Source organism: Malus sylvestris, chromosome 17, assembly GCF_916048215.2.
Source record: "Malus sylvestris chromosome 17, drMalSylv7.2, whole genome shotgun sequence".
NCBI classification, from domain to species: Eukaryota; Viridiplantae; Streptophyta; class Magnoliopsida; order Rosales; family Rosaceae; genus Malus; species Malus sylvestris.
Window position 1 is genome coordinate 28883424 of NC_062276.1, and position 8715 is coordinate 28892138.

Below are 8715 nucleotides of genomic sequence, written 5' to 3' on the forward strand. Positions count from 1 at the left end.
CCAAAGCGACCCAGAGTGCTCGTGAATCTTCCTCGGCAAGGTACTTGGTTTGCAGTGTGTCATGAATATGTCTTCGGATGAAGATCATGGCAGTGACTTTCTTAGCTTCACCAACCGGGTTGTCAATCTCATCTTCAATGGTGGGACGCAAATTCTTTACGGTGAGGTGGAGCTTCACATTTTGGACCCACTGGAGGTAGTTCCTTCTAGAGACCTCTAAAGCGGTGAAGTCGAGTTTGTTCAAAATCGACATGTTCTTATCACAAAATAAATGGACAAGATGTGGTTAGTGTAATGGAGAAAAAATCAATCCATTGACATATGATTAGAACATTCAGGTTCTAATAGACATGTATTGGTTTAAATTTTCATGAAAAAGCTTCGGGTTTTCATGGGTGATGTTTTTAAGGAAAACCTCAGATTTTCAAACAAGGCATGTTTCTAGAAACTTTAAATAATTATGAACTTCAGGTTCATATGTTCTTGCAGGCAAACATAAATATATATACAGAAATATGTAACAAGAAAATATGCAATTAGAACTTCAGGTCTATAATTATAGTTGAATTAATTATTTGGACTTCGGGCCAAATTTAAAGTGTGGGTGAAAAATTATAAAACCCAAAAAGTACCTTAAAATTAGGCAATTGAAACTCAGGGTCCAAAAATAAGAACCGTAAACCCACGGGTAGGTTGAGCAAATTTGTATCGTGGTCTAGGCCAAAAAACTGGGCTTAGATAGACAAGGGTTGATCAAGCCCTAAACAGAATTTGGGCTGCAAGCCTAATAGCAGCAAAAGAGCTGCAAGAACCTGGTCCAATAATGGAGGCTCAGATGGGCACTGATTAGATGCAGCACGATGCAGGTGCATCGATGCATCAACTGCAGGCTGGGATCCCGTGTATGCGGAACATGGATGCACCAGCACGGGGCTGAAATTCGGTGCATCGCAAGCATGTGGGACACCATAACCCTTTGGCTGATGTCACGTGTTGGGTCGAGCCATGTTGTTGGGCTGCTTCAGGCGAGCCCAATATGGGCTTCGGGTTTTGGTGTCCAAAACAACCCAGCGTGTGTTGGGTAGCTTCGTTGGAGAAGCAAACCGGGGCCACTACTGCGGGCAGTTGAGTTTTGGGTTGAAAACCATAGTGCAGGTCCATGAGTTTGATGGGGAACAAATCCAAGTGATGGAGAAAAGGTTTCTCGATTGAGGAATTTAGAACCAAAGATTCAAAAAAAAAAAAAAAATCGAAGGAATTCTTCTAGAATTCTGTTCAATTGTTGTCTAGAATTCAAGTCTTGGTTGCCCAGAAAAGAAGATAGCAAGGCCATGGCTTGTGACGGCAATGGGGGTTTTCTGGGTTTTGGGATGACGCCAGAATGGCGTCTTTGGTTTGTTCATAGGGGTAGAGCTTCTGGCTCCACAGGGTTGGCTCGAGTCTTGGGTTCGAATAACCCTAAAAGAATCATCTTTTATTTTATTTTATTTTTTTCAATTAGTTCAATGCATATGTATTCAAATAAATTAATGCATGGACATATATTTGATGCAATTCATGGCAATATCAAATTCAAATAATTCAACAATTATGGATATAATGCATACACAATTTATGTAAATCTAAAATTCGAAAAACGTAAAGTTGGATCATGCATTATGATGAATGGTCATGCTATCAGAGCTGCAAAAATATCGAGATAAAAACCGTTGTTTTGGAAGAACCTATTGAGTGATGATATTGGTGAACTGGTTTAATGCAGAAAGCTTCCACGTCAGATTCCTCAGCGCAGTGGTAGGAGTGTGTTGATAACGTTTTGTGGCCTATATTTAACTGACAGAGGAAGGGGGCCGGTGGCACAGAGAGAATATAGAGAGAGATGTGTTTGTAGGGTTGTGTGGAGGATGTTGTTATTTCCCCTACGCGCCTTTATTTATAGTAATAACAAAGATAAGAAATCATTCTCCTCCAAGGAATACAAGTCCTAATATGAAAGAATAACTAGAATCAAATTTAATCTAGGATTTAAACAATCATACTTAAACAAGAAGTTTATAACAATTATTTATAATACAGATCTATCTAATGTTATAACTAATTAATAGCCATATTAAGCTGGCACATCATATATTCATATGATTTAGCTAAAATCTCACTCCCCTAACATCGTTACATGAAAAACGACCCCAATTTTCTAGTTTTGTTCAATGTACACAGGTCACCGGGGAAATACGATTGATTTATTTGTTTGGTGGAGTACTTCTCAAACCTGATCCCATATTATTTCCGCAGGCTCGAATTCGCAGTCCCAAAAGCAATCTTGCCGTAATTCTTGGTCGCTGGTAGATCCATTGACAAATGTATTAAGCTTTTCAGTTATTCTTGCAGCCCCAAAATCCAACATAGAGTTGTCCATCTACATGAAATGAAAGCCAAATTAGTACTCCAAATAAAGATCCAAAAGTACTGAATCATATCAAATATATTTTCTTGAGATGCAAACGGAGAAAAATTCAGTTAACTTTCCATACCTCTGCGCGTACTACATGAAATACAGTGTCTCCCAAAGTTGAAAAGCTAGCATGCACGATGTCCGCCTGTTCTTCGTCAAGTATGCGAATAATTTGGTAGAAGATGAACTGATGATTCTCTAAGCCACTAGTCAGTACTACCTCAACTGTGGATCCTGTCTCATGGATTTGGATTTGGGGTGCTTTTGTGCTCCTTACGCTCTCAATGTTTAAGGTTTTTGGTTCCATGCTCTCAACGTTTACGAATGCTGTAGCATTTGATCTTTTTCTAGTGCCCATTAAGCTCTCTTTCTTCTCCTTTGCTTTCTGCAGCTTCGACTCTTTGCTTTTTATGTAGTTGATGGCCTCATCTGTTTGTTCGTTCAGACTCGGTGGCTCCTGCATAACATCAAACATCACATTCAACATTAGCCATGAATTAACCTAATCAATGGCTCAGATTCTCAGTCCGACAAAGATAGTGTCACAGAGAGAGAGAGAGAGAGAGAGAGAGACCTTAGGATTTTGGTTAGGGAGGAGAGAGTAGAGCTTGGAGTAAAGAAGTTTCAAATGATTTCTCCTGTTCTTCTCTACAACCCTCCTTTCAACTTTGGTTGAAGAAGATTGACTTGCTTGGTTATTATTCATTTGAACTTTCTCTGGCAAGTTGGCCACAGAGATTCCCATGAAACAACTTCCAGTTAGCGCTGCTACTCTCTTATAATTGCAAATGGTAGATAGGGGGTTGGTATAGGTGTGATCATGGTATGTGGTTAATATAGGTGTGATCATGGTATGTATTTATACATATGGTAAATTACAGTTTGTAATCTCAAGTTTATGTATAATTGCAACCTCATGTCTCATCTTTTAAATGTTGCAATATCATACACAAACTTACAACTACATTGTAATGCCACGTACATCTATATTTTTCATGGAGTAATGCTATTCTTACTACAATTTTATACCATATTTTTTACCATCTTAGGTGGCAGATGAGTTGGACAAGTTACATCATTTAATTTCAATCTTTTTATTAATTAAAACACTTAAATAATCTTAGGTGAAAGAATGAGACTACTCATATACCACAATCATCATTTAATTAACATTCTTTTTATTAATTATTGATTAATATTTTGAAATTAATGCTAATTATTTTAGATGATTTGGATGTCCACATCAGCTGTCATGTCATCAATTAACGAAAAAAATTTCACGTTGCCATGTCATCAATTAGTTATAAGTTTGATGAAATTTGTAACGCATCTATGACATTGCAATGAACTTGTAAGTTTGTGCATGACATAACATTACAACGTTTTAAAAATAAAATATGAGATTGCAAAATCCAAACTTAAATGAAAAAGGAAGATGACAAGTCTGTCCTCTGTGGACTGTAATGATTTGCAAAAGGAAATGAAAGAGTGGGTCAGCGAGACTGTTACTCGTCCAAGAAGTCAGAAAGCCAGCCGTCAGGTTTGAATTTTCTATTGTAATGTTGTCACGTGGCTTTATTAGCATCTTGCATTTCTTTTCAAAAAGAACCCCCTGCGGCCCTCCTCCTTTAACCCCATAAGCCTATTTTAAGGTGGTTATTAGACCTAACATTCGTGTCGTGTTTTTCATGTTCATATTGTTTTTTGTCATATCCAATATCTTAACGGATCGTGTCGTGTAACACCCGTTAAAATAAACAGGTAAAATGACCCGACCCGAATTTGACTCGATAATATTAACAGGTAATATAACCCGACCCGTTACCAGTTAAATAAAATATATTTTAAACCAATAAATAATAAAATAAAAAACATAATACTAAATAAGTATATACATACCATATTGTCATGTCCAAAACATAAAAACACATTTTTCTTTTAAGTATAGTTTCATTTACCTAAAGTCTTTAATAGTTTGAGTAAACTGTCGGTTTACCCCCTGAACTTTCACCTCACTTTCGATTTCCCCCCTGAACTTTTTCATTGGAAAATTAAGGACTCAAACTAATTTTTTTAGCCAATTTGCCCCCTACCGTTAGTTTTTCATATATTCCATCCATATTTCCGTTAAGTGAGACCATGTGCACAACATGTGAGGGTAGTTAAGTTATTTCACTCTTAAAAATGATTAAAAAACTGAAAATAATAAAAAAAACAAAACTTTCCCTCTATTTTTTCCCGCTAATTCCTATCCTCGATTTTATTTTTCCCTCTCATTCCTATGCATGAGAAATGACATATGGTGTTATTGTCTACCATTTTTATTTTCTTTAACAAATTAATAATTTGACAAATGCTAATGGTGCTATTGTCTCCAAAGCAGTGCATTAATATAAGAAACCTTAGTCTTTTTTATGGACATGTTTCTTATATTAATGCACTGCTTTGGAGACAATAACACTATGAGCATTTGTCAAATTATTAATTTGTTAGAGAAAATAAAAATGGTAGTACATGCTTCAAAAAAAAGATTAACTTAGCTACTTATGAAGACAATAACACCATATGTTATTTCTCATGCATAGGAATGAGAGGGAAAATTAAAATTGAGAATAGGAATTAGCGGGAAAAAATAGAGGGAAAATTATTATTATTATTTATTTTCAGTTTTTAATCATTTTTAAATTGAAATGACTTAACTATCCTCACATGTTATACACATGGTCTCACTTAACGGAAATATGGATGGAATATATGAAAAACTAACGGTAGGGGGCAAATTGGCTAAAAAAATTAGTTTAAGTCCTTAATTTTCCAATAGAAAAGTTCAGGGGAGAAATCGAAAGTGAGGTGAAAGTTCAGGGGGTAAACCGACAGTTTACCCTTAATAGTTTTTTAATTAATGTAGATGTGTAAAAAAATATAGAAAAATGTAGAAACGCTCGTAATGACAAGCTTTACAACTTTCATGAAGAGCTTAACTTTGAAATTCGCCACTATAATCATATAAATCATAGATCAAAATTTAACCGTTGATTGTTGTTTACATTTACGCTTCCTTGTTCTCATCAAATTTTGTTTTTTTTTTCAGATTTTTTTTTTTTGAAAACTTGATATATTAGATGATGCAGGAAGATGAACGGTTTGGATCTTTAATATTATATTCAGAGTTTTAAGGTTAGTGAAAATATTGCTTGATGTCTATAAAGTTTCTACAAACTATATGACATCGACTCATATTTCAATTAAACGTAAATATCGAAACATGACATCAAAGATCTGAACTGTTCATCTTCTTACATCCACCAGATGATCATGTTTTCAAAAAAGAAAATTTTAAAAATGAAATTCAGTAAGAAGAATAAAGCATAAATGGCAATCGACGGTTAAATATAAATTTAAGGTATATGAATTATAGTGTTGGATTTCGAAGCTGACCCCTTCATGAAAGTTGTAAAGTTTGTCACTATGAGTGATTGTATATTTTTTTTTACATTTTTTACACTTATACAATAATAATTATTAATTTTATCAATTTTTCCCTCAAATAAAAAACATTATTCATGAAGGTTTGGAGGATTTTAAAAATCTAAACAATAATGTAAGTGTAACCATTATCTACTCGTGGAGGAATAATGATGAATCACGAGTGTTTATATATTCTTTCACATTTTTCATACTTGTATGTATGTCTTCTTAGTTCTTGCCTATACAAATACTATATTAGTTTATTTTAATTTTGGACAACAACATGTTAAGTAAAATTTATCCTGATAATGATAATAAAGAACTCTCATAATAAAAATAAATAATGACTAAAACTTTTTTTTAAAACTTATATAGAATAATAATACAAAACTATATATTTAATATAGAATATATTGTATATATTAATATGGCTATTGTAATTTATAATAAATCTTTTAGTAATTAAACTTTAAAAATTATCAAAATAAATTTTTCTTAACGGGTCGAAACAGGTTACCCATGTGTTACCTGCATGTATACCCGTTAACAACCAGTTATCAGCGGGTTCTTAACGGGTCACCCGATAATGACCCAATAAGTTATCATGTTGACCCGAAACCCAGTATTTTCGTGTCGTTTTCGTGTCGTGTCAGAAACTGCCGGGTCTAGTGGTTATTATACAATTGTTTTAGGAATTTTAACAAAAAAACGTCCAGTATTATTTATTTTAACGAAAAATCATATTTTTACACTAAAAAGTCAATTTTGGTACTATTCACTTTACCCTTTATTTTGTCTTTATCATTAAAACTCAAATTTTTCAAACCATTTTCATTAGTTTTCCTTTGTTTTTGTTGGTAACTTAAATGATGAGGAAGATTTTTTCTTCAAAAAGTTTCTAGGAGTTCATAAAGCTTCGGGTTTTTATATTATAACTTAGGGTTAAATTATGTTTACTACCTTCATATTTCATGATTTTCAACATTTAGTACATTAAGTTTTTTTCATCTCAGAGTCATACCTAAAGTGTTAATTTTGGGACAGTTTCATACATCTGTTAGTCAAACTGTTAGTTCTCATGTTAAGTGATGACGTGACGCCCAGGTGGACAATGACTGGACGACACGTGTCATTAAAAAATATTAAAAGAATTAATTAAATAAAAGTTATATAAAAAAAAACCCATCCCTCCCCCCAACCCAAAAGAAGAAGAGAAGAAAAAAAAATCGAATCTGCAACCCAGAAGAAGAACCTTCTGGGTACGTGTTCGCGGTCGCCCGGGGGGGGGGGGTGGGTCTTCTTCTTCTTCTTCTTCTGGGTTGCAAATTCTTTTTTTTTTTCCTTCTTCTGGGTTGCAGATTTGTTTTTTTTTTCTTGTTTTTTTTTCTTCTTCTTCTTCTTCTAGTTTGCAAATTAGTTTTTTTTTTTTCCTTCTCCTCCTTCTTCCTTCTTCTTCTGGGTTGAGGGGAGGGATGGTTTTTTTTTCCTAACTTTTACTTAATTAATTATTTTAATTATTTTAATGACACGTGGCGCCCAGTCATTGTCCACATGGGCATCACGTCATCACTTAACAGGAGAACTAACAATTTCACTAACAAATGTATGAGACTGTCCCAATATTAACACTTTAGGTATGACTCTGGGATGAAAAAAACTTGATGTACTAAATGTTGAAAACCACGAAACATAAAAGTAGTAAACAGAGTTTAACCCTATAACTTATTATATAAAATTTATTTTTTGAAAAATTATTAATGAAATATGAGATATTTTGTCATCATTAATAAAATATGAGATATTTTGTTATTAAAACTGTAAAATATATTATGAAAATAGGTAAAAAATAATACAAATTTTTTTTATCTATTTATTACAATTGATTATTGACTACATAATTTTTTTTTTAAATTTATTTGCAACAGAGATGAGTTTTGCATAATGATTTACAATATTAATGATTCCACACAAATACGAATTTCTGTGAAACGCTTATCAAGCGTTTTAAGGTAGAATTTCTCCTCATCTTTTGAGTATCCAAGAATTATTTTACATATATTGTTGTTGTTTCTTAATCTTTCTTTGAAGATCACCTTTACAAAAAAAAAAAATTTAAAAATCATTTGACTCGAATTTTTTTCAATCATCCAAATGTATGAAATATAACGTAAGTGTAGATAACATTAAGTAACATGTTCTGATAAACTGTTCATTTATTTAAGGGCAAAAGACTGTTTACTACCCTCATGTTTCGTGGTTTTCAACATTTAGTACATCAAGTTTTTTTCGTCCCAGAGTCATACCTAAAGTGTAAATTTTGAGACAGTCTCATACATCCGTTAGTCAAACTGTTAAGTCTCCCATTAACTGATGACGTGGCACCCACGTGGACAATGACTGGGCGCCACGTGTCATTAAAAATATTAAAATATTAAAAAAAAAACCCTTCTTCCCTGCAACCCGCACCCCCCAGCTTTTTTTCCCCTCTCTCTTCTTCTTCTTCTTCTTCCCCTACCTCAACACCGACCCCCTCCCTCCTTTTTCTCCTCTCTTCCGTTCCAGTGCACGATAGCACCCACGATTGCCTCTTAATACAAGCATCAGGATTTAAATGGGGAAAAAAACTTGGCACAAATCACAAAAAAATAACACGGAAATGTTAAAACCTACTTGAATCTCACATTAGAAGCTTTCACAGCAATAACATTCAAACCCCAATTCACTAAACAAATAACCACACAAAAAAAAAAAAACAGTTTAATTAACAAAACCTATGAAATTAAACACGGAACGAA

The 8715-nt window shown here is 33.7% G+C and overlaps 1 protein-coding gene across 1 annotated transcript; it reads right to left on the reverse strand.

Moving 5' to 3' along the window:
- Positions 1 to 2002: 2002 nt before the first annotated feature.
- On the reverse strand, positions 2003 to 3279 carry LOC126612583 (transcription factor bHLH162-like). Its single transcript, XM_050281046.1, has 3 exons — positions 3027 to 3279; positions 2532 to 2909; positions 2003 to 2416 (listed from the first exon to the last, which is right to left on the reverse strand). Exons 1-3 carry the CDS (start codon positions 3195 to 3197, stop codon positions 2264 to 2266), a joined length of 702 nt encoding a protein of 233 aa, XP_050137003.1. The 5' UTR covers positions 3198 to 3279; the 3' UTR covers positions 2003 to 2263.
- Positions 3280 to 8715: the final 5436 nt, after the last annotated feature.

Coding starts and splice junctions, on each gene's coding strand:
- LOC126612583 (XM_050281046.1), bottom strand. CDS start 3,197: ATGGGAATCTCTGTGGCCAACTTGCCAGAGAAAGTTCAAATGAATAAT. Junction 2,910..3,026: donor TCCCTAACCAAAATCCTAAG/GTCTCTCTCTCT, acceptor GATGTTATGCAG/GAGCCACCGAGTCTGAACGA. Junction 2,417..2,531: donor TTCATGTAGTACGCGCAGAG/GTATGGAAAGTT, acceptor CATTTCATGTAG/ATGGACAACTCTATGTTGGA.